This window comes from Hippichthys cyanospilos, chromosome 1, assembly GCF_059441005.1.
Source record: "Hippichthys cyanospilos isolate Australia breed blue-spotted pipefish chromosome 1, RoL_Hcya_1.0, whole genome shotgun sequence".
Taxonomy (NCBI): Eukaryota; Metazoa; Chordata; class Actinopteri; order Syngnathiformes; family Syngnathidae; genus Hippichthys; species Hippichthys cyanospilos.
Window position 1 is genome coordinate 36,607,485 of NC_142369.1, and position 25,000 is coordinate 36,632,484.

Below are 25,000 nucleotides of genomic sequence, written 5' to 3' on the forward strand. Positions count from 1 at the left end.
AGACCGATTCCACATGCTCCATTCTCCGCTGTGCTGCGTCACCGCTGCTTCACCTCGCTGTGGTCCGACAACTTTATGCAAGACTTAAAAAAATCTGGTCCGCCAATGTGGTCAATTCCACAGATCAGAAATCACCAATGAGGGAAAAAAAAATGTGGTCTCGATCCAGATACACAAGCAAAATTATGTTCTCCTTTGCTGATTGGATGAAGCCAAAAGCAACTGCTTCTCCTTGTCTGTGCCATTGCAATCGAGACAAAAGAAGAAAACACTTTCCTCCTGTTAACTGGCACTAACGTGTGCAAAAATATATATTACTGTTTGAGTCGCAATTCAATTAATCTGATTAAAAGTTAAAACAAACATTGTATGTACTCAACCATTGTAAATTAAGCATCTGTAACACATTTAGTATGTATTGTGTTTTCATTTATTCGGGCCGGAGCAGCTACCGCTGGCGAGAGCCCTCTTGTTTTTCTCCGGTGCCAATTGTTGCTCTCCAGATTATTATTATTCTTAGGGCCCGAGCAGCGAACGCTGCGAGGTCTCAATTGTTCCTGTCCAGATTATTATTATAAGGGCCCGAGCAGCGACCGCTGTGAGGTCCCTATTGTTCCTCTCCAGATTATTATTATTAGGGCTCGAGCAGCGACCACTACGAGGTCCCTATTGTTCCTCTTCAGATTATTTTTATTATTATTAGGGCCCGATCAGCGACCGCTGCGAGGTCCCTACTGTTCTTGTCCAGATTATTAGGGCCCGAGCAGCAACCGCTGTGAGGTCCCTATTGTTCCTCTCCAGATTATCATTATTCTTAGGGCCCGGGCGGCGACCGCTGCGAGGTCTCTATTGTTCCTGTCCAGATTATAATTATTAGGGCCCGAGCAGCGACCGCTGTGAGGTCTCTATTGTTCCTCTCCAGATTATTATTATTAGGGCCCGAGCAGCGACCGCTGCGAGGTGCCTATTGTTCCTCTCCAGATTACGCTGCAACGTCCCTATTGTTCCTCTCCAGATTATTATTATTATTATTAGGGCCTGAGCAGCGACCGCTGCGAGGTCCCTATTGTTCCTGTCCAGATTATTATTAGGGCCCGAGCAGCGACCGCTGTGAGGTCACTATTGTTCCTCTCCAGATTATTAGGGCCCGAGCAGCGACCGCTGCGAGGTCCCTATTGTTCCTGTCCAGATTATTATTAGGGCCCGAGCAGCGACCGCTGTGAGGTCACCATTGTTCCTCTCCAGATTATTAGGGCCCGAGCAGCGACCGCTGCAAGGTCCCTATTGTTCCTCTCCAGATTATTATTATTATTCTCCGAACTAAATCGCATTTTGAGGGCCTAAACATGCACGAAAAGTCACCAAAATTTTCACACTCATCGGGCCTGCTGTAAAATTTGGTATTTTGGTGTTTTCATACATAAAATCTAAAAAATTGATGTTTAGCACCACCTAGAGTCGAACACTTCTCTTGGGTCACAGCCCATTTCACCTAGAGCAATAATTTTTATTTTTATATTTTTTATTTTATATAATATATTTAGTTATTTTATATATATATATATATATATATATATATATATATATATATATATATATATATATATACAGTCGGCCCCCGGCTTACGAGCACCCTGATTTACGAACAATTCGCCTTACGAGCGTGGATCAGGGAGATTTTTGTCCTCCGCTTACGAACAAACCTCTCGCCTTGCGAGCAATTCGACATGCCGGCCATTGAGTATGTAGAAAAGTTACCGTTAATTACGTCAATAAAATCAACAGCAGCGACATTATCAATCATCAGTAGATTCTTGTGGCAGTAACGTGAACGCTATTGGTCTTACAACGTCACACTGACTGTCTCACTCACGGTGTCTAAATATATATTACCATTTAAGTGTAGTGTTTGTACAGCTAAAGGGAAAAACAGCTGACATGAAATTAAATGTGCCGATTGCAGGACAAAGAATTGTCATTGGTTTAAATGTGTGTTTTTTTTAAATTAATTGTCAATACATTCCAACCGTTTAAAAAAAGAAGTGCGAATAATTATCAGTCAGTCACGGAGATGCGAATATGCTATTGGTCGATTAAGGTCACCCGGTCTCACTCATGGAGATGCTATTGGCCGGCGTCACACGTCAATCACAGAAATGCCGATATGCTATTGGCCGAACGCCTTTATCTAGCTTGAAGGGACAGGATGGAAGGAAGCAGAGAAAATTAGTGAAAAACGGAATGTTGTGAAGACTTTGCAAACTTTTTCTGTTAGACATAGCTTCTAAAATTACTAGCAGCGGTAAAGAAAGAAATAAGAGGATGATGTTTTAGTATCTGCGTGATTTGCACCCTGACTGAAAGAGTTACTGTAACACTGTAAGACCAATAGCATATCTATCGCCGTGATAACTTTGAGCGTTGGACTCTGCCCCCTATGCTTACACCCAGTTCAAGTCTCGTCGTTTCAAAGGTAAAAGCTATTTATCCAATGTATTTATTATAAAATGCAAGTGTACAGCAGATTATGTCACTCAATTTTAATATATGTATACATTGTGTCGTTTTTACCTAAGGCTTCTGCGCGCGATGCACGCATTCACGAATTAACATGGGTTTGGATTGCCCGCTATACGAGCAATTCGAGACACGAGCGTAGCCGCTGAACGGATTAAGTTCGTAACCCGGGGGCCCACTGTATATATATATTTATATATATATATATATATATATATATATATATATATATATATATATATATATATATATATATATATATATATATATATATATATATTTTTTTTTTTTAATTATTATTATATATTTTTTTTTTTTTTTTTTTAAGCATATATAGGACCTCAAGACCTACAAAAAAGTTATAGAGCGCCATGCTAGGATGTACAGAACCAGGGATATGAATTTTTTTATGTGCCTTTTTGGACCATTTTTGAATGTTTGCAGGGAGCAAATTCCTCTTAATAGCTCCTAAACAATTGAGCCGATCAACTTTAAATTTGGTGTGCTCCTTTATCAGGTTTAAGGCCACATTTGGGCAAAATGTCATGAAGATCGGCCAACATATATGATGGGGGCAGGGCTTTAATTTATGTGTCAAATTTCCTTCGCCATGAGCAACAGAAACCTAAATAACTCCAATGTGCAAGCTTCAAAAAATCTGAAACTTCACAGAAAATTTACTAGTTAGGTCCTTAAAATATCGGAATGACAAATTTTCAAATTAATTACAGCGCCACTTAGTTACAGACAAAAATGTAATTTTTTTAAACTTTCATGTATTGTGCAAAGCCCATAAGAGTAAATGACTGAATATTTGTCCGAATAGCATTGAGACATAGAGAAAAGGGGTTTTCAAATTTTACGACTTTGTGATAAAGGGGGTGGTCTGTATGCCACCTCAAAGTCGGAGTTTGCCCAAATTAGCAAAACTTACTCTAATTTAGCCCAGGTGTACCTTCAAACGGCAGCCCCTTCCAACCCATTTGACCTAGAGTTACAAAATTTGTTAGGACGTACAGAACCAGAGTTATCAATTGTTGAATGTAGCATTTGGTCCGATTTTCTACATTTTTCAGAACCGAAACCCTCGACCCGATGAACTTCACATTTGGCGTGCCCCATTACCTGACATAGGAGCACACCTGGGCAAAATTTTGAGAAGATCGGCGAACATATATGATGGGGACGGGGCTTCAAAATACGTGTTCCAAAGTCACATTTCCTTCGCCATGAGCAACAAAAACCCTAATAACTCTAATGTGTAAGCTTCAGAAAATCTGAAACTTTACAGAAAATCTACTAGTGATGGCCCTAAAACGGCATCTATGGCCATTTGTAAGTCTTCCACTGCTGCCGCCTTCTCTCATGCTGTTGACCCCATGAACGTTTTCAATTTGGCCTAGACCATTATCAGACTTAGAGGCACAACTGGTCCACAAATAGTCACGATCCCATGAAATATATGGAGGTGCGCTTTCAAAACATGAATTCAATGTTTTCTTCGCTCACAGTGATAAAAACCTTTATAACTCAGCTGAACAAGCTTCAAAATATCTGAAAATTGACAGTATCATTTAGACTCATGGTCTTAATCTTCTACATGACACATATCCAAATTACCAATAGCGACACCTGGTGGATAACAAAAAAGTTCATTTTTAAACTTTCATGTTCTGTGCTATGCGGGTTTCAGTAAATTCACTGAAAATTAGTCAGGAGAATATTGAGATGAGAAGTTAAATGACTTTTCAAACTTGGGTGTGGACATTACTCCGCCTCAAAATCCGATATCTGGCCAGACTGGTAAAACTTAATGTACTTGGACCAAGATGATCTTTAAATTTCATTTCATGGGAGTACAATACTAAACACACTTTTTTCCCTTGTTGTTTGGGCGCCACCTAGTGGCAGCAAAAAAAAAACTAAACAATTACATATTATTTTATATGTACCTTGTCGAGCCTGGCGAAGGAATATCACTGATTTTTTTTCTGACAGGCCTTCAGACACGCCTAATTTCCTCCACAAAATATTATGATGTTTTGATAATGGCTGTGGCCTATACATAAGTGCTCATTACGACGATTTATCGTAACAGTAAATGCTGATGTAGTTTGACCCAGATGATCTCATCTTGTCACAACTTCACTTTTGAAGTGAACTTTGAGGTGTTGAATGAAAGCCATTTCCTACTGACATCAACAAACATATATTCCATCGCAGTGCGAGAATCACCTTGTGGCAGAAAATAATATGTTCATACCTCGAACTGTTCATCCTTCAACGTGCTCAGGTCTGCGAGGGCCCGTTCGAGCTGCTTGCAGCTCTAGTTATTATTATTATTCTCCCGACTGAATCGCATTTTTGAGGGCCTAAACATGCACGAAAAGTCACCAAAATTTGCACAGTCATCGGGCCTGCTGAAAAATTTGATATCTTGGTGTTTTCATACATTACACATAAAAAAATTAATTTTTAGAGCCACCTAGAGTCTAACACCTCTACTGAGTCACGGCCCGTTTCACCTAGAGATATGAAATTTTTTAGGCATACGTAGGACGTACATAAAGAAACAGAGCGCCATATGCTAGGATGTACAGAACCAGAGTTATGAATTTTTTTATGTGCCTTTTTGGACCGTTTCTGGATGTTTACAGGTACCAAACTCCTCTTAATAGCTCTTAAACGGTTGACCCGATTGACTTCAAATTAGATGTGCTCTATTATCAGACATAGGGCCACGAGGCCAACATATATGATGAATGCGGGGCTTCAATATAAACAAAAATATAGCTACATTTTTATTATGTACTTTGTTGAGCCTGTCGAAGTAAAATCACTGAATTTTGTTTCTGACAGGCCTTCAAACACATCTAATTTCCTCCACCAAATATTGCGATGATTTGATAATAGCCCTGGCCTATACAGCAGTGCTCTTTTTGATGAGTTATCATAACAGTAAATGCTGTAATTTCACCCAGATAATCTCATTTTATCGCAATTTCACATGTTGAATGAAAGTCCATTCCTACAAACATCAACAAACTTACATCCCATTGTAGTGCTAGAATCACGTTGTGGCGGAAAATGATATATACAATTTTTCCGATTCCATTTACTTAGTTGCGCCTGCTGAACAAATGCTAATGAAAGTTTGACCTTTTCTAAAACATTGAGTTTTACTGTTCACTGCATAAACCTTGACACACTTGGACATACAAACACTGCGAGGGCCCGTTATAGCTGCTTGCAGCTCTAGTTCACATTTGTTTTCTGTTTTGAATGAACGTGTTAGGAGTTAGCACGTTTGATTGATGTGCACGCAAGAGAGACGAGAGAATGCGAAAGTCGTGGTGAAAGAAAAAAAGATAAGATTTGACCACGCGCTTTCGAAGGACATAAGTGGGGGCCATGCCATGCTGGAGCAGCTAGCTGGAGTCCCAGCGCTTTCACAGCGTAGACAGCAACCATTTTGCTCGAGGATTCAAGAAAAAAAAAAGGCAATCCCTTCAAAATGGTCTCACAGCCTCTTCTCGTGTAGTTGGAAGACACCCTCCAGTCCCCCTTCTTAAAAAGGGGGACCACAACCCCAATCTGCCAATCCAGAGATGCTGTCCACGCAATGTTGCAGAGGCATGTCAGCCAGGACAGCCCTACAACATCCAGAACCTTCAGGAAGATCTCATCTACCCCTGGAGCCTTGCCACCAAGGAGTAATTTGACCACCTCAGTGACTTCAACACCAGAAGTGGGAGAGCCCACCTCAGAGTTTCCTGACCCTGTTTCCTCAGAGGAAGATGTGTCGGTGAATTGAGGAGGTCTTCGAAGTATTTTGCCCACTGGTGCACAACGTCCCGAGTGGAGGTCAGCGGCACCTCATCCCCACTGTACACAGTGTTAATGGTGACTTTTGATAATCTGATATTTGTGTTTAATATATAAGATTAATATGACTGTATTTTGTTTCCCATCAGTCTTTTCTTTTTATTTTATTTTAAGGTCGATTTGGAGCTGAGAGACCAGATCAGGCTTTTTAGAGAACTTACAGGTCACCTGCCTCATCATATGGATGGACATCAACATATCCATATACTGCAAGGTAAGTCAAATATCACCATTATTTGCATTTTTGTCTTTATCAGCTTTTGCAGTCAAAATTACATTTTGCCATGGTCACAAAAATATTGGGGGAGGAATAATCCAATATGTCACGGTGTGGGATAGCACCCAAGACCACTTGAGGCAGATTGGAGTTGAGACCTGTTATTTAATAAAATCTAGGCTAGTTCAGACAGTAACAGTATCTGAGTTCCAGACGAGCAGATGAAACACAAGACAGTTTCCCAAGAGAGTATGCGATGATCTGACAAGGATTTCACAGAACTGAATGAACTATGACATGCATTCCTAAATGACATTCAATATTAAGGCTAAATGACATATAGTAATCCCTCGTTCCTGCAGTTAGCTGGCTACCAGTTCAGGGTGTAGGGTGTTCCCTGCCAACTGCCTGAAGCCAGCTGGGATAGGCACCAGCAAACCTGCGACACTTGTGAGGATACAGGGCTGTAGAAAATGGATCAGCCTTTGTTTCGAAGTGAAAAATGGCCAAGTAGCATCACAACCCCTGTTGGCCAACTCCACTTGTCTCGCTACTGTTGATTACCAGGGCTTGGCTAAGGAAGCGGATCAGATTGTGTGGAGTGTGACGATGGATTGGCCGTGCATAAAGAAAGTGTGTGAAATATGTTTACTAAAATCCTACATACCTTTATTTCCCATACCCGGTGATCTCCTGACTGTAGAATATAGTATAACAGTTTCTTTTGGGGCACAAACTTTCTTATTCTTTTTCAACACATAGCAAATTTCTTTCAGTGAGGCTCTAAATGCCCAAGCGTGCTACCAAGCACTCTCTGAGCGCACTACTCCTACCCACCCGCTTCACCCGCCCATTTTTGCATTGCAACTCAGTATGTTAATTCTGCCGACATCCCTCCCTCGCTCCCATTTTCACATGAAAGTTATCTTGTTCTATCTGACCCCCTTGCCCCCCATGCACGTTGTCAGCGGTGAATGGAGTAGAGTTTTTGCCTTTATAAAATGCCAGATGTAGAAAAGCAGTGATTGAGTGTTACGCAAACGTGCCTTCACTCCATGTTAGGATTGAGCCGTGGGAGTGCTGCGGTGTGTTATGCCTGCTTTGAGGTCCTTTGAAAAAGAAAATCTGTGATGCACTGAAGGCAGGATAGGAGAGGTGCGAAGTAACAAGTATGTACAAGTCTTAATGACAGCCTGAGATGCCAGTGGTGATATCTTGGAAAAAAGGGTCAATGACATTCATTCCCTAAAAACCTTTTTTAACCAAATGGTGACATCTTGTGATGCAAATGAAAACATTCTTTAATGGTCGACAAAAAAATAGGAAATAAGTGGACCCAAACAGAGACTGAACAAGGAGCCGTATACAAAAGATAATTTAATTACAAAAGGAGTATGTAACACGCTAATAGACACAGAGTAACACTATCAACAAAAAACTGCATATTTTCCCTCAGCAAAGTAGCAACATAAAATGCCATAGAGTGGTATATGCAAGTATAAATACGTGCAAACTATAAAGCTAATGTATCACTGGGGCGAGGAGTCAACGGGGGAATGTTTTTGGACTCTAAAAATGTAAAGTAACAAGAGAAAGCTATGTACTCACTATCACAAAACGATAATAAATGGGGCTTGTAACTAGGATCAAAATGTTAGCTAATACAGAGTGTTTTGACAATGTTCTCCTCTTACAGCTGCACTTAAATGGCAGGTCGATGGCAGATTTTAACAAATGTGCAGCTGGTGACTCCACCCCCCCAGACAAGGACACAGAAAGTCCGGCAAAGGCAAACACAAAGGCATACACGTGACAAAACCCCTCACCTCAAGGGACATCCCAAAAATAATAAAATAAAATAAAAACAGATGGGATCAATGGAAGGGAGTCCAGACAATGAAACAAAACCAATCATCAGGGACTGTTGGGTGTGCGATATGGATGCCAGATGAGAGATGCAAGGCGGTTGGGCATCCAAGATGCCACACAGAAGAGCGTGCAGCAGGGTCTGCGACATCCAGCCGCAGTGTCCAGAACATCCAACCGTTAAGGCACAGGGTTTGGAATATCCAACTTCTAAGATGTAGGATCTTGATGTCCAGCCATCAAGGCACACGTTCCAGAACAGCCAACTGCTGAGGCATAGGATCTGGGACGTCCAGCTGCCGAGATGCTGGCTCCGTTGCCCAAGCCAACACACAGTTTGTTTTACACTTTCAGGGCCATTGTATAAAAGTGTTTTGTCTTTTGTTAAGTTGTTTTGTGAAACATAAATTAAAATGTATTATTTTTTTTATTAACTTTATTTTTTAAATTAAAATGTAAATTTGTTTCATGAGATGTAAAAATGTTTCACACTTTGTTTATTGTTTGTTTTGCATTTCAGGCCCACTATAGTTGGAGCTCATTAAATGAATCTTAAAAAATCAGAAATCTGGGTCACTACTACTAGAATATTTTCAATGTCTCTTTGATGGTTGTCTGTGAAATGATAGCTGCCTTATGAGACTAATACATTATGATCTTGTGTTACAGAGGTACGTGAGGTGTTTGCACATGTCCTGTCAGATCACCGTATTCCATTTACTCGTGTTCCAGTAGAGTCAGGTTTACACAGCTGCCAGTGGCTGCCAGCCCATCTCAAACGATTCTACGCACAGGTGGAAAGAGACGCTCTAGACTCCATCCCTGTTTTCAGACGTTATGGAATAAGGTGTGTGGTTATAAAGCTCTTTTCACACTGCAGTCACTCATTTTGAAGAAGTAGAGCTGGCACATGCAATTACCATTTTCCAGCATGCCCATAGGAACCTGCCAGGAAGTAAAAAAATTGAGATTTTGCCCATGGTTATACCAAATCCCCGCAAGATGTGTCTTTGTTTCACACGAATAGACACGAATAGAATAGAAAAAAAATCTATGTGATAGTAAAATAATGCAAAATGTAATGTGTAAATGGGTTTGCCAAAATACCACCAAATCACCACACCAAATCCTCTCCAATTAGAGGCGCAAGTATGATGTCGCTAGAATTGGGCAGACCATCAACACCGATGGGCTGTCTGCCCATTCGTCACAGACGGACGCCTCTTTTACTGACGGACTAACAAATGACAAGATCGCTTAAAAAATGGAGGAATAATAATGTCGGAACAGGTGTGTTTTATCCACTGTTGAGATCATCAAGACATTCTCTCAATTCCGTCTGAGGTCCATCGGACAGACGCTTCCCTGTTGCAGACGAAATTACAAGCCAACGTTTTGGGCTCTTGTCTTTCTGTGATTCTTGCGTCCATTGACTATGAAATTGAGTCACTTTGCCCTGCCAGTACAAAAGATGGCCCACTTACTGTATGTGAAGCAACTGATTTGGCTGAGTTCACTACTTGCCTTTCTCAGTGACAACTTATGCCAGCATTACTGGGGATATCCTGATTTATGTTGTGTTTCTTAGTCATATTTCCATGAACTGAAACGCATACTGTCAGGTTCACCTGTTAGACATTTGTGAGAAACTATACACAAAAGACTGCACAATGTACAATTCTACTTCGTTCTGAAGCACCTTCTCCACACCCTCTCTTTTAAATCGATTAAGAGGAGCTCTGTTGGTCCAAAGTTATACTGCAAAAGACAATTGCAACAATGTAATTAATTGGTTGATGATGATGAATGCAGTTTAGAGTCCATGCTGCTATCTTCTTCCTCATGAAGCGCTACCCCGTTCTGCTTTTTGCCCTTTGGTCGGGTCACAAAGCCATCTTTTTCTTGCAAGTTTGCTATTGTACGGACCTACCGTAAAAAGTAATGTTTTGGCGGTCATTAGGAACATGCCTGTCACACAGTAGGTAAGCTAGAATGATTCTTTAACTTCTAACTAACTTTTACTTTGTTGAATTGGACAATATGGTACTTTTCTTGTAGGCATGCGAAGAGTAAAGATGTCTACTTGAAACTTGCAATGTGCTTGATGTATCTGGACACTGGTGATTCTGGACAATACAATGTTTCAGCAAGCATTTGAAGCGGTGTTTTCAGGTGTCTGGATTGGGTGATGCCACAGCAGTGGATATAATGGACAAAATGCTGTCACTCTTGGCCTTAAATGAGGGCGGATTCCTGTTTCTGCACATTTTCTTACGTCAGCAATTGCCTCTTGTGCTTGTGGTGTTGGCCAAGTCCACGTGTCTCGCTACTGGTGATTACCAGGGCTTGGCTAAGGAAGCGCATCAGATTGTGTGGAGTGTGACGATGGATCCCCTTCTTGAAGCGACAGTGGGCTTGGAACAGACGGGGGAGGCCGAAGTTGTTTCAGCTCCAAGGCTGGCCATTGTGTTCCTCCTTGCCCCGATGATGAGACTGCAGGAAATTCCAATGTCAACATACAGTAGTGGCTGTGCGCGTCGGCAAGGAAAGCAAGCTGCTTGTCATCACTGACTGGTCATCATGGAGACGTTCCCTGATGGACTCCGGATACCAGGTCAGCATGCTTCCTCTCACCAAGGCGGCTGCTGACTGTAGACCGCTGCTGTGTGTGGCTAACAGTTCACCCATCAACATCGTTGGCTCCAGGTCTGTAACAGTGGACTCAACTTCAAGTGGAACCTTTTAGTGGCCTCAATCACGAACCTGATTATCGGCACGGATTTTCTGAATGCACTGCTTGATCGACACGGCTTGCTTTGATAACTAAAAAAGACCAACAACAACCAACAAAACAGGGAAGAACAGAAAACCTACAGAACACAAATACCAACACAACTTAACAGCCTTCTGCCTGCATTGTCGTTGACTGTGTCAACTTGGCAGTCTCTAGATTTTTTTGAACTGCCAGGATTTGTTGAAAACCAACACTAAAAAAATGCCTTCCAACACTTATTAGTTTTTAGTGAAAAAGTGTTTTAGTTCAAAAATAGTTTTTACAACTGCTACTCTTTGATGCCACTGTTCAATGCAATTGTGTCTTTTAATGTGCAGTTTAGTTACGTGTGATTCCTGTATGGAAAATGTTACAGGGCTTCATTATTTTAAATCATCTGTTCCAGTTTATTCTGCTTGCATTTCAAGCCTGATTGCCGGTATGTAAATAGCCCGTACATAGCTAAGCTTTTACTATCATTACACCTTCATGGATTTAAAGGACTGTAACACGGAGCAATATTATGCCTTGTTTAGCATTTTCTTCATAGCTTTTCTTAGCAGAGATTTGCTTTAAAATACTAAGGTGCAAACTGTCAAAAAGTATGATAACATATGTCAACCGTTTTCAACATCCACAGGTGGCCAGAAGTGTACCTGGGACTGACCACAATAGGCCAGAACATGTCTGTCTCCAACCTTCAAAGGGCCCTAAGCCATGCCTTGAGTATGTCCTCCTGGAGTACACCCACTTCTGAAAAGCAGGTGGTCTCAGCAGAACTCATGGTCCACCCAGGTTACCCCAGCCACCCACTAAAAGGTGGCTGTGGAGAGGGACCCGATGACTTCTCCCAGTCGGATGATCGTCAACATGAACTCAATGTGCTCACAGACTTGTCCTTGCTTGACATGTACCGCCAGGAGAGAGTTCAGCTCTGTTCTTTTAAAGATCTTTGAAATTATTCTTAACTTTGTGAAATGACAGTCACAGTGATATTGATTTCAGCTGTTATTTTATCTTTCATGTCATCTATCTGCTGCATGTTGTTGAACTTATATAAGCTTTGTCTTTAACCTACCTACACCAGAAATACAGAAGCTCCTCCACATATGAACATTCGATTTATGAACACTGATACGAACAGGGATGCCTGTAAATCAGATTTTGTATTTAGAGCATTTTCTGAAGTTGCCATCATAAACAAACCTTCCGCCCAATACATCTTTCCCTTTCTATTGGTGCAAAGGTGCCTAATAAAGCTCAGCTCTTTTGCAGTGATATCGTAAAGAAAGAGTAAAATCACCCAAGCAGGATAGACACATTTACCATGAATTCACAGGGAGAATGTGCTGCCTGGCAATCTGGTAAGAAGGAAATTATCTGAGGCCAGTCATTTCTTCAAAAGAAAACAGTGTATGATGCCTAGGACTAGGTTCACTTTCATTTTGAAGCGTGGTACAGTGACTATGGTTACCTTGATACTCTTTTGCTCCCAGAGCAGCTCTTGATCTTAAAAACAGTGTTGTTTTTTTTCCATTGACAGACTTTTTTTCAGCTGATTTCTTTTCCTACAACTTACGAACAAATACAGCTGGCAAATGGCTGTCTGTAACGTAAACTTGATCGTTTGTGGACAAGAGTCTGCCATCACATATTCACATGCATACAAACTTCTTAAATGCGCAATGACTTCGTGAGGAGCATTGGGTGAAATTTTCCTATCGGCTTGGTGTTCATGTTATTGATGGTGGCTGCATTGAACACATGAAATAAAGACTTGAAAGTGTGTACAATGTATTGGTCCAATCTATCTATGATCTATCGCTGTATTCCGGGGTTGGGTTGCAGGGCCAGCGGCTTGAGCAGGGAAGCCCAGACTTGCCTCTTCATGGCCACTTCATCCAGCTCCTTTGGGAAGATTCCCAGGCGTTCCTAGGTCAGTCGAGATACATAGTCTCTTCAGTGTATCCTGGATCGTCCAGGATAGACAAGGCTTCCTCACGGTGAGACATGTCCGAGCACCTCACCAGGGGGAATCCTAACCTGATGTCCGAGCCCCTTATGATGAACAAAACATATGCATTCAAGTTTCAGTTGCCTGGACGCAGGTCACCGGACGCAGCCTGCCTTGCCCTGCTTCTTAACACTAGTAAAACAGAGATGCAAAACAACACAAATACAGCCACCCCCTAGGGTCACGACAGTTGTTCTTGTCGCAAATAAGGGAAAATATCATAAAGAGGGTACTTAAAATTCCTTAAACTCTATAGCGCCGTTAAGACTTAAAACTCATCGGAAGCGGCACACTCCGTGGTTTACTGATGAAACACGTACATTTAAATTGTTAAGTAGACTTGAGCGTAAATGGCGAACAACCAAACTCAAGGTTTTCCGTCAGGCCTGGTGCGATATCTTGCTGAAATAAAAAGAGGCTCTTAGGTTAGCAAAAACAAATTACTTTTCCAAAATGATTGGTCTTAATAAAAACAACCCAAAATATTAATTTGATACAAAGCTTTATTTAGCAAAGCTAACGCAACAGCAGCAAATTAAACATAGTTCCCTCCATTCAGCACACAATTTGATGCGATTCTTTACTAAGCGGATTCCGCTAATAAGGGACGAAATACAAAAGGCAGCGCCAGTTAGCCCCTCGGGTTCTGTGATTGCTGATGCTAGTTCAGACAATCAAGTTCATGAAAGTCTAGTAACCCTGTCCCAGTTTGATTTAGTATGCCCAGAGTGTCTTACACACCTGGTTAATGCAGCAAAGCCGATGTCCTGCATGCTCGACCCGCTTCCAGGCAAACTCTTAAAGACTTATTCCTGATGTTAAGGTCATCTGTCTTGAATATTATCAAGCTGTCGCTCTCCTCTGGCATTGTACCTGAAGCTTTTAGGACGGCCGTCATTCAACCATAACTTAAGAAACCTGTTAGAATAATTATTTAGAATAGTTATGGATATAGTGATTATACATTTGCTACAAAATATTAATGCTCGCAATGAAGAAATGCTTTGCTGTGTGAATGAATAAATATATACTGAATGATAATAATGAATAAATAAACTGCTCATGTACTGCTAGGTATGTTGATGGTACGCTTGGGAGAATGAGTGCACTGAGGGAAAAGAACTGTCTCGTCATTATTTTCTCTCAAGCAGAAGGAAGGCCGCTCAAGCCTGCCATTCGGAGCGTTCCCACAGCTGTGACTCTTATCGATGTTTTTGCTATGCAGTATCAGAATGTTTCGCTACGTATTTTTTCATACATGCATTAGTTTCTCACCCACATGCTCACACATAGAAGGACAAGTACACAAGGTCCAGGCCATAGACTTGCGTTTTTTCCTGCCCCTTGAGGGCCGGGACCTTCATGTAGTTAGGGATCTCTGTATCAAATAAAAGTAAGGGGAGCCGGAGAGATTGGCAGAGCGCAGTAGAATTGTCCTTGGCAAATTCCTCTTCGCTCCCCTCATGCATGAGTTGGGAAGATTGCCTTGTCTTCTTTTTTGTGTACAATTTCTTACAAATGTCTGACAAATGAACCTGACAAAACCTCACCTAGATCCTGAAAATCTCTTTAACTATAGACCGAGTGTCACATCTTCCATTTATTGCCAAAATTCTTGAGAAAGTTGTAGCACAACAGCTTAGCCATTTCATGATAGATAAAAATAGATTTGAATCCTTCAGTCAGGTTTTAGGGCCAACCACTCAACCTTGTAAAAGTGATGAATGATCTTCTCTTAGCAATGGATTCCAACATCTCATCAATATTGTTGTTGCTTGACCTTAATGCCGCATTTGACTATTGATCATCATATTCTCATAGAATGTCTTAAATCATGTGTCGGTATCTCGGGATCAGCACTTTCTTGGTTCAGATTCCTGGTTCAGACATCCTGGGAAGGACGCATAGTGTCTCTTTTATGGCAATGCGATCTCTGAATCGCCATCTCATGTTGGTGTCCCACAGGAGTCAGTACTTGGTCTCTTACGCTTCAACATCTACATGATTCCTCTTGGCAATATTATACGTAAACATGCTATTAGTTTTAATTGCTATGCTAATGATACCCAACTATACATGCCTTTCGAAATAACAGATGTGCAAGTGCAGTAAACTGGAGGCCTGCGTTGCAGAGATTAAACAATGGATGTCTTCCAATTTTCTGTTTCTTAACCCTAGTAAAACAGAAATGTTAATTATTGGCTCTGCTCATCATCAGCACTTGATTAAGAATACCACGTTGAACCTGGATAACTGTACTATTTTACAAAGTTGTTTTGCAAAAACCTCGGCGTGATATTTGACTCAACTCTCTCTTTTCGGACACATATTAATAACGCGACAAAAACGGTGTTTTTTCACCTTCGCAATATAGCTAAATTTCGGCCTTATTCTTTCTCCTAGCGATGCTGAAACAATCCATACATTTGTTACGTCGCGCCTTGACTATTGTAACGTTCTGGGCTTCCCATGTCCTGCGTCAAAAGCCTTCAGTCTGTACAGCTAAAATAAGCTGACCCTGACAGATTAGCGAATTAGCAGACACATAGTGAAGATTTTTATTCACTCATTGGGAATGAACGCCGACAAGACAAAAAACAGACCTAAACACACAAAAGAAACAGGCAAAAACTTAAAGAGAGTCACTGTTTAAAGAGAGTCAATCTTTATGGTTTTGCTTCCCTTTGGGTTGTAAATTTATCCAAATGTATATTCCAAATGTATCGAACAGAGTAAAGTATTAAAATAATTGAGTTCTCATCAGTCATTATTTACTTGAAGTGCATGATTTTGACATTAACTTAACTATCAGCCAGGCAGTGAGGCAAAACAATCAGCCATCTTTATTACGAAAAATGAACCAAGACCAGATCAAACAGCTATTACATGTTGCCTGTTGGCCAGTCAGTCCCTTTCTGTGCGACATCCCTGAACTGCAAGCCCCTCTCCCATTCTGCTTCAAGGTGCCCTGGGTGAGTTGAACTGTGCTCCAGGTGAAGGACTCACCTCCAGGTTCTGTAAACTCCACTCCTCCTTTGAAGGTCAGCTTCCTCAAGCATGGGGAGCTGAGCAGTGAGATCTGCTGCCAGAATGTGGTAAATGGACTATCTTAATTGAAGACTGGTGCAATGCAATGACTAGCAGTGAAAACACATGAACTAGCAGTGACAGACATGAACAGCTCAAATTAAACAATCAGGCAATTCCCACTTCGACATGTTTACATATTAAGTGTCAATCATTTTTTTCACAATTAAAACAATATAACAAGGCATTTGTTGGGCTAATCTTTTTCACACAGGTAACATGTTTTGGTATGACTAATCAAACTCATAAAATAAAAGTGAAAATTGCTCTCTGAAAGGTGCCTGCTGGGAGTATTTGATGCTTTTTTTTTCTTTGACAGAACAACTTCTATAACAATTCAATTCAGATGTAAAACAACAATGGTTTGCTCTGCTCATTGGACCAATTGGAAATGTGGCATTAGTTCACAGAAAACTGTGCATGTCTCCAAATAGAGATCAATCAACAAAATGAGGTTCAGAGGGGGTGGGGGCACAGGCCTAAGATATTCCTTCTTTCTCAATGTGTTATTGCTAGTGTGGCTAAGAAAACTCAACCAGGGGGAAAACATCTATTTAGCAATATTCTATACGGAAGAAAAACTGAAAAGCAACACATTACGAGTGTTCCTAATCAACTTTCCATGTCTTCACCCGTTTTTTAAAATCTAATTTAGGAGTAAAAAGTTAGTGCAGATATGGAAATCTATGGGTGCGTAAAAGGGAGAGGACTGAAAAAGTGGTCTGATCCACGGAGCAGGTGGGAAGAAGGCTATGGCTGCTGCTGCATTCTTCAACTGAGTCATTCATTCGGTGCAAGACGAAGCAGCGGAGGGAGCAACAGAGAGGAGCGTGAATGGTAAGGGGAAGAAAAAGTGAGGGTGTGGGGCAAAGTATCAGGACTGAGAAAGGGCAGATATGAAGAGTATTTGGTCAGGCAGGTAAGAAGAGAGAGAGAAGAGAGAGAGGGCTAAATGTTTCTCAAGTGATCAGTCCATTGGCCGCTTTTCACCATGTTTCTTTGTAAACTCTTCGGCGTTCTTCAAGAATTTTTTGCGGTCCTTTGAGTATTCTTCTGCCAGGTCTGCTCTCAAGGGATGCTCTGGCTGGGGGTCATTCACCAGTGCAATAAGGGACTGAATAACTGCAACACAACACGTCACGGAAAAACAGTTTGATTCAATTACCAGTTGGAAGAGTTTATGATCAAATAGTAAACAGCACGTGACCTTCATTTAAATGGTACCTCCCTGCACTGTTTGAAAATAGAAAGCATGTTCACACTATAACTATCTCTGCATATGTACAAAATCATACCATGAGAAGCAATTGAGGGATCGGAAGGAAGGATACTTAAACAGATATTTCCTTGGTTTAAAAAAAATACACTGTACATAAAAATACACCACAAACAAGCTACAGTAGAACTCATCTACAACAAAATCATATTTGAAGCCAGAAATTTTTCACATACATCAATTGTGGGCCTTCTCTGCTGGCCTAACATAATCTGACATGATTACCATAACTATAATAAACTATAATAATTAGAATATCTATGAAAAAAATCAATTTTATTTTTACCTAATATATTTTATATATAAAATTATTGTCCATATTCTGCTCTTTTCATGTCGTATTTGGTTACGCTCCTTCCAGTGTTGTAGTTGTAGGTTAGAGTTTAGAATTCAGTTAACTTGTGTCGCCAGGCTGTATGAAATCTGCCTGCAATCAGACCCATTTGAGGACATTCCAATTGACAGTTGCGGGCTTCTGTGCAGTGTGCAAAGACATATCTGCAGTGTGCAAAGGCATAGTATGTGAACTGGCCCATATAATTAACAGTTAATAGACAGTTGCAATAGTCAATTGAGTCATAAAGTGGCCATCTAAAAGCCTCACATTGAACGTGACGTGACTGGATGCTCACTATAGGGAGGTGGTGCTATGCTGATCAACCCTGTTTAATATTGGAAATGGTTAAATAAAGTTATTAAATAAAAAAAAAAAAAAGTTTCTCAACCAAGCTACACCATGTCGCTTGGCTGTTGTATTAAAGGTGTAGTGTGTACAGCGAAGCCAGATCCGCGGACAGTTAGCAGAAAAATCAAATCTACTTTTTTTTTTTTTTTTTTAATCCACAATGGCTGAAGAAAAGCAAAACGCAGATTGGACAGATGCGACTTTCACCTCCAGGTCAATAGAAAAGGATTCCTTACTGGAAAAGAAACATACATCCAAACTTTCAGAGGAATGAAAGAAGAATGGATTTTTTATTGAAAAAAGTGGGGGACAGACGTTTTGGTGAGTCAAGCATTTATTTATTTTTTTCATTTTTAATATGTTTTTTGTTCATATTCAATTAGTGGTAAAGAAATAAAATGATGTCCTTATATTAAACTGTAGTTTAAGTAAACAAGTGTACAGTACTGCAGTAATATTTTTCATAAATAAAATGCATAAAATGAAGACTTCACATCCAAAACAACTCAAATTATTAATATTTTTTTAAATCCATTGGCACGGGGGGGTGTTCCGGTCCCAATTTGAATCAGGTGTGTGTGAGAGAAAACTGGAAAACATGCAGGACACTGGCCCTTGAGGACTGGGATTGCCCACCCCTGGGTTAGTATGCCTGCCTCACAGTTCAGAGTTTAATTCCAGCTGGCCCCAGCTTTCTTGTGTGGAGTTTGCATCTTCTCCCAGAGCCCACATGGGTTCTCTTCTGGCACTCAGGCTTCCTCCCACAGGTTGTTTGTCTCTGTGTGCCCTGCGATTGGCTGGCAACCAGTTCAGGGTGTACCCCCGCTTACTACCCATTGACAGCTGAGATAGGCGGCAGTAGGCCAGCGACCCTAGTAATGATAAACAGCAATAGAAAATGGATGGATGGAGATATGCACAAACACACACATAGGGGGACATAACGGGTATACAGGTGTGCAAGTGCAACTGAAAGCACTGGTGCATAACATTGTGTGCTCCACTTTGTGTGTTTGCATACTTATTTAACTTTCATCCATTACAATCAAACTTTTTTTCCGGCACACTCACTTCAGCAGGTAGCCTAATTTTGCGCGCATGACACCAGCCGTCAAGAGTGGTCAAAATGGCAACCATAAAGAAGGGGAGGGGGGGCACGTGAGAGGAAGGCATTTTTGCCATGTCAGGTTGTTTGCGGTTCAGAGGTCACTCGTAGCATGGGTCTGAGCATTAGTCATTTGCCCAATGCCTTTAAAATGAGCTTGTAGCCACTTCCCAAAAACAGCTGCACTCACCTATCCAATTTGTTGATACAATAGAAATCCGCCAGCACCAATAAGGAGGATCCAATAATGTAGATGCCCTCTATTGACAAGATCGACAGACAAACCACCTTACACTTATTCCATGGATCGTCTGCGTATCCAGCAGCGAATGTCCTTGATGGGCAAGATGGCTCCTTGCCAGATGCCCTTCTCATCGAAAAAAAATTGTTGATTGAGTAGTGCTCACGTTTGACTGCGTCCCCGCGTCCGAGACGCATTATTTTTGACGGCACACTTTGGTTCCCACCACATCTTGCTATCTTCTTCGCCTTTTGGAGTCGCCACAGCGAATCAACTGTCTCCATCTAAGCCTGTCTCCTGCATCCTCTTCTCTCACTGCAATGACCTTCATTTTCTCTTTCGGTACATCGATAAAGCTCCTCTTTGGTCTTCCCCTCGACCTCCTGCTTGGCAATACAAAATTAAGCATCCTTCTACCTATATATCCACTTTTTTTCTTCCAAGATGGCGCCCGCCGTGGCAGACGTCTGTTTCGCTCTCCCATCGCAGATGCTCCTTTTTATTTATTTATGCCATATTGAACATATGACACTCATGCACTATTGTTCGCTACAGAGCAACGAGGCACTTAACATCTGTAAAGTTCATCATGAACTTTCATTTCATCTAATTTCGTTCAAGCGGACTTTGGCTTTCTGTTACACCAGGACGATAGAGTAACCCGGCTTCAGGCAGACTGGGCAGCAGCCAGTCAAAGCGGGTAAGGCGGAGTTATGGCAAGAGGAGAGGCCTGCATGCTACGCTAAAAGCTTGGGCAGTTAGGCCACCAGTACCTAGCATGCTGCTAGCTGACGTCCGCTCCCTCGGGAATGAGATCAATGAGCTAGCATTCATCGTGAGATCAGTGTTGTGTTTTAACTTTCACTGAAACCTGCCTGACGGAAGATACACTGGACTTGGCGATCGAGCTGTTTACCAAGGACTGCAACCTCAGGACTACTTTTCCTAATTACTATAGCACGTAAGCATTCCAACAAGGGCAAATAACTTCCTGGACCAAGGCTACAGCAATGTAGCTGACCACATCTCCATCTCCCTTTAACCGTCCTATAGACAACTTCTCAAGCAGGCTCCCCCGGTGAGTAAAGCCCCCGGGTGGACTGATGAAACTGATTTAGTACTTCTTATGTTTGACTGTACAAACTGGGACGTGCTTATTGCAGCAGCCGTGTGTGAAGCCACTAACACAGTAGATTTAGATGAGCATGCTTTCGCAGTCACCATCTACATTAGCACATGCATAGAAACAGCTACTAAGCATCTCAGAATTGAGAATGTGATGAGAAGGCCAATTTACGAACACACATATCTGCTTTTGTTTCAGGCATGCGCTATAGCTTCATGGTGGGTATTCCGGTCAGCGACTCACCTTTTCTCCTAGTTGAAGCAAATTGAAGTTGGATGTCCTCTTTTCCGTCAATACACAATAACGTCTGTTTCCAAGCACGCATCCACCTCTCAATTTACTCTCATTCCACGATTTATTAAATATTAAACTGGCCACAGTGAACACGTAGCGTAAAGGCGGCTGCTGATACAGAAACAACTGACCCCCGAGTTCACCCAACCAATCAGCGTTAGTTAGCACGGCTCACCCCCCTCAAGCTACCCGGGCACGGAGGCTCCGACCCTAGTCGCAAGCAACTAGGTGCTGATGATGTTCAGGGTAGAGGCTTAGCGGAACCTTCACTACCTGGGACGATTGGAACAGGTACGTGTACAGTGGAAGAGTTCCTGCGGTGTGAGAGGGGGCTAAAGAAATGCTTTGAGAGGATTCTCGTGACTCATATCAATAAGACCATTTCAGACACTGTGGACCCTCAACAATTTGCAATCGTCAGGACCAGTCCACGGGTGATGCATTCAACACCGCCATCCACACAGCGCTCACACACTTAGAGGGCAAGAACACAGACATGCCTGACAAACTGACAGATAAACTACTCACACTCGGTCTGGCACCCTGCCTGCAATTGGGTGCTGAACTTTCTCACAGACACACCACAATCAGTCAGAGTTCATTAGGCAGAGATTACAGCAGCCTGAGGGCCAGGACTGCCACGCTAGCAAACTTCTGCCCACGGGCCATCCCGATCCTGAACAAATCCCTCACACACTAATCTGTCTCATCACCAGTCATTTTACCGCAGGCACAAATGCACCTTACAACCCTGCATAGTCAGGATAGCTACTAAATACATAATATTTTGCATCTTCCTCATATATATAGAGTTTCTTCAATCAATTTACTCCGTAATATAGTCAGAATGTAAGTTTATTCAATTATTAGTGATTCATTACTACTGCCCTTATTGCTCTGTTAGTTTTTAGGGCCCGAGCAGTGACCCGCTGCGAGGTCCCTATTGTTCTTCTCCAGATTATTATTAGAGCTAGAGCAGTGACCACTGCGAGGTCCCTATTATTCTTCTCCAGATTATTAGGGCCTGAGCAGCTACCCCTGCGAGGACCCTCTTGTTTTTCTTTGGATGATTAGGGCCCAATCAGCTACCACTGCGAGAGCCCTCTTGTTTTTCTCCGGATTATTATTATTAGGGCCCGAGCAGCTACCGATGCAAGAGCCCTCTTGTTTTTCTCCAGATTATTGGGCCCGAGCATCTACCGCTGCAAGGACCCTCTTGTTTATCTTTGGATGATTAGGGCCCGAGCAGCTACCACTGCGAGAGCCCTCATTTTTCTCCGGATTATTAGGGCCCGAGCAGCGTCCGCTGATTCCTTCTGACTTTTTTGTCCTACATATGCCTAAAAAGTTTCGTAGCTGTAGGTAAAACTAAAAAGGACTTGACTGTAATCTTTTTAATCTAATGACATTTTTTGCTGCCACTAGCCCTAACTGGAAAATACATTTGTCGATGTCTTCAGGAGTGGACTATTCCTATTCTATCTCTATACCATATGAAGGACTTCAAGACCTACAAAAAGTAAGAAGGAGTCATGTGCAGAAAAAAAATTATGAATTTTTTTAATGTGCAATTTTGCCCCGTTTCTGGCCATTTGCTGGCCTTAAACTAGTGCCTTCTTCTCTAGAATGGTTCAACCGATTAACTTCAACTTTGCCAAGGACCATTATTAGACTTAGGGGCCCAAATAATACTAAAATCGTAAAGATCCTATGACATATAAGATGGAGGCGTAGCTTCAAATTGTGATTAATATTTACTTCGCAAAGAGTGACAAAAACGTTAACTCAGCTGTAACAGCTTCAAAACATCTGAAACTTTGTAGGTACATTTAGAGTCAGCTATCTGATAAACTTCCAAATTATTTACAGCGCCACAAAGTGGCTGACAAAAATCTTGTTTTTTACACTTTAATGTACTGTGCAATTCTTGTTTGAGTAAATTAACTTGAAAAATGGCCAGAGAAGTTTTGAGACATCAGAACATTAAGGTTCTTTAATTTTTATAACTTTTAATTAAAGGGTGTCGCCTGTATGCCACCTCAGTCCGATCTCTGGCCAAAACGGTAAAAGTTGCTGTAACTGGATATAGATGATCTGCTCTTTTCAAAAATTCATATATGGGATGGAAGTCCAATGCAAAACACATTTACAAGCCTATTTGCTGTCGTAGTGTGAACGCCACCTAGTGGCAGCAAAAAATATACCAATTTCTTAACGTTTTTATGTACTCTGCTGAGCTTGTTGAAGTGATATCACTTAAATGTTGTCTAACAATCCATTAGACACTCCTTCTCTAAATTTCATATATTTGACAGGAGTCTTGTACTGAGGTCATCTACGAACTCATTTTTCACCGTAGTGCCAACACCACCGTGTGGCACAAAATAATATAACGTAATTTTTTTGTTTTCTATTTACTTACTTTTTTGACCGGTTTAACACATGTAATAAAAATTGGACATTTTCTAACACATTGACTTCTAACGTTCACTTACCCCAACGTGTGTATACCCAAACACGTTCATACTCCTACTTTTACATTCCCTGACCCGTTCAAACCCCAATGTGCACAGGTCTGCAAGGGCCCTTTATAGCAGCTTGCAGCTCGAGTTAGGGCCTGAGCAGCTACCGCTGCGAGAGCCCTCTTGTTTTTCTCCGGATTATTAGGGCCCGAGCAGCTACTGCTGCGAGAGCCCCTCGTTTTTCTCCGGATTATTAGGGCCCGAGCAGCTACCGCTGCGAGAGCCCTCTTGTTTTCCTCCGGATTATTAGGGCCCGAGCAGCTACCGCTGCGAGAGCCCTCTTGTTTTCCTCCGGATTATTAGGGCCCGAGCAGCTACCGCTGCGAGAGCCCTCTTGTTTTCCTCCGGATTATTAGGGCCCGAGCAGCTACTGCTGCGAGAGCCCCTCGTTTTTCTCAGGATTATTAGGGCCCGAGCAGCTACCGCTGCGAAAGCCCTCTTGTTTTTCTCTGAATTATTATTAGGGCCCGAGCAGCTACCGCTGCGAGAGCCCTCTTGTTTTTCTCCAGATTATTATTAGGGCCCGAGCAGCTACCGCTGCAAGAGCCCTCTTGTTTTTCTCCGGATCATTATTATTATTATTAGGGCCCGAGCAGCTACCGCTGATTGAGAGATGAAAAGGCAAGTATCATCTTTGATTATCATACCATTATAAGGTAAGCACAGGCTTTCAAAGCTTCCATGCAATCTGATGTCATCCTTTTTTTTTTTATCCAATTTGTGTCTGGCACAGAGACTTAGCGTTTGATTACAACACATTACTACTTTTGTTGGCCCAAAAATGGCTAATTCCTATTTTTTTGTCACTACATGTATGTGTGGATAGGTTCAATGCCACTGAAATTTTTAGTGTTTGAAAGTGTAAAAAAAAACAAAACAAAAAAAAAAAAAAAAAAGGTTTTGTTGTGTGGGTACATTGGATGCTCTTAATAGTCCTGAGGTGTGATTGGGAGTGTGAATGGTTGTTTGTCTCTTTGAGCCCTGCAATTGGCTGGCAACCAGTCCAAGTTATCCCCACCTGCGACCTTAGTGATGATTAGCGTAGTGTGGGTGGGTGAGTGGCTGGATGGATGGCTTGTGAGACCTTAAATGCAGCACTGTTATTTGGGGAAACAATTTTCTACAGTTCTATAGTTTTGTAGTGCATAAACAAATTCTGTTGTTATAACCTATTGACAAGTCATTGGTCTTATGTCATATGAACAACATTGATGTGCATGCCCTCTTGTGCACGTGTGTACATGTGCAGGCTACCTGCCTGGACGCGTGCGAACTTGGAAGTTTAATCAAAACACACTTGTGGCTGTCCGAAGGCCATTCAGAGTGCTGCTGCTTGTGACTATCATTGCATTGTGGTGTGTTTTTCCCCTTGGTTGGATGACTGGGTGACAG

At 41.7% G+C, this 25,000-nt stretch overlaps 2 protein-coding genes across 7 annotated transcripts in view; one reads left to right on the plus strand and one right to left on the minus strand.

Annotated features, from left to right (window-relative positions):
* Nucleotides 1–13,045, plus strand: part of ydjc (YdjC chitooligosaccharide deacetylase homolog) — a 68,559-nt gene extending 55,514 nt beyond the window's left edge. For all 4 annotated transcript variants that reach the window (XM_088410659.1, XM_088410666.1, XM_088410674.1 and 1 more), the window contains 3 exons: nt 6,517–6,616; nt 9,155–9,332; nt 11,899–13,045. In XM_088410659.1, coding sequence (XP_088266785.1) covers nt 6,517–6,616; nt 9,155–9,332; nt 11,899–12,214 — 594 coding nt within the window. In that variant the 3' untranslated portion in view covers nt 12,215–13,045. The remainder of the gene's footprint in view (nt 1–6,516; nt 6,617–9,154; nt 9,333–11,898) is intronic.
* A 3,047-nt stretch (nt 13,046–16,092) lies between these two features.
* The window catches only part of ube2l3b (ubiquitin-conjugating enzyme E2L 3b), a 26,612-nt gene continuing 17,704 nt past the window's right edge, over nt 16,093–25,000 (minus strand). The window contains exons 4-5 of one of the 3 annotated variants that reach the window (XM_088410746.1): nt 24,867–24,989; nt 17,334–17,481 (exon numbers count right to left, since the gene is read on the minus strand). In XM_088410746.1, the coding sequence (XP_088266872.1) occupies nt 24,895–24,989 (95 nt within the window). In that variant the 3' untranslated portion in view covers nt 17,334–17,481; nt 24,867–24,894. The other 2 variants (XM_088410738.1, XM_088410730.1) reach the window with 2 other exon arrangements.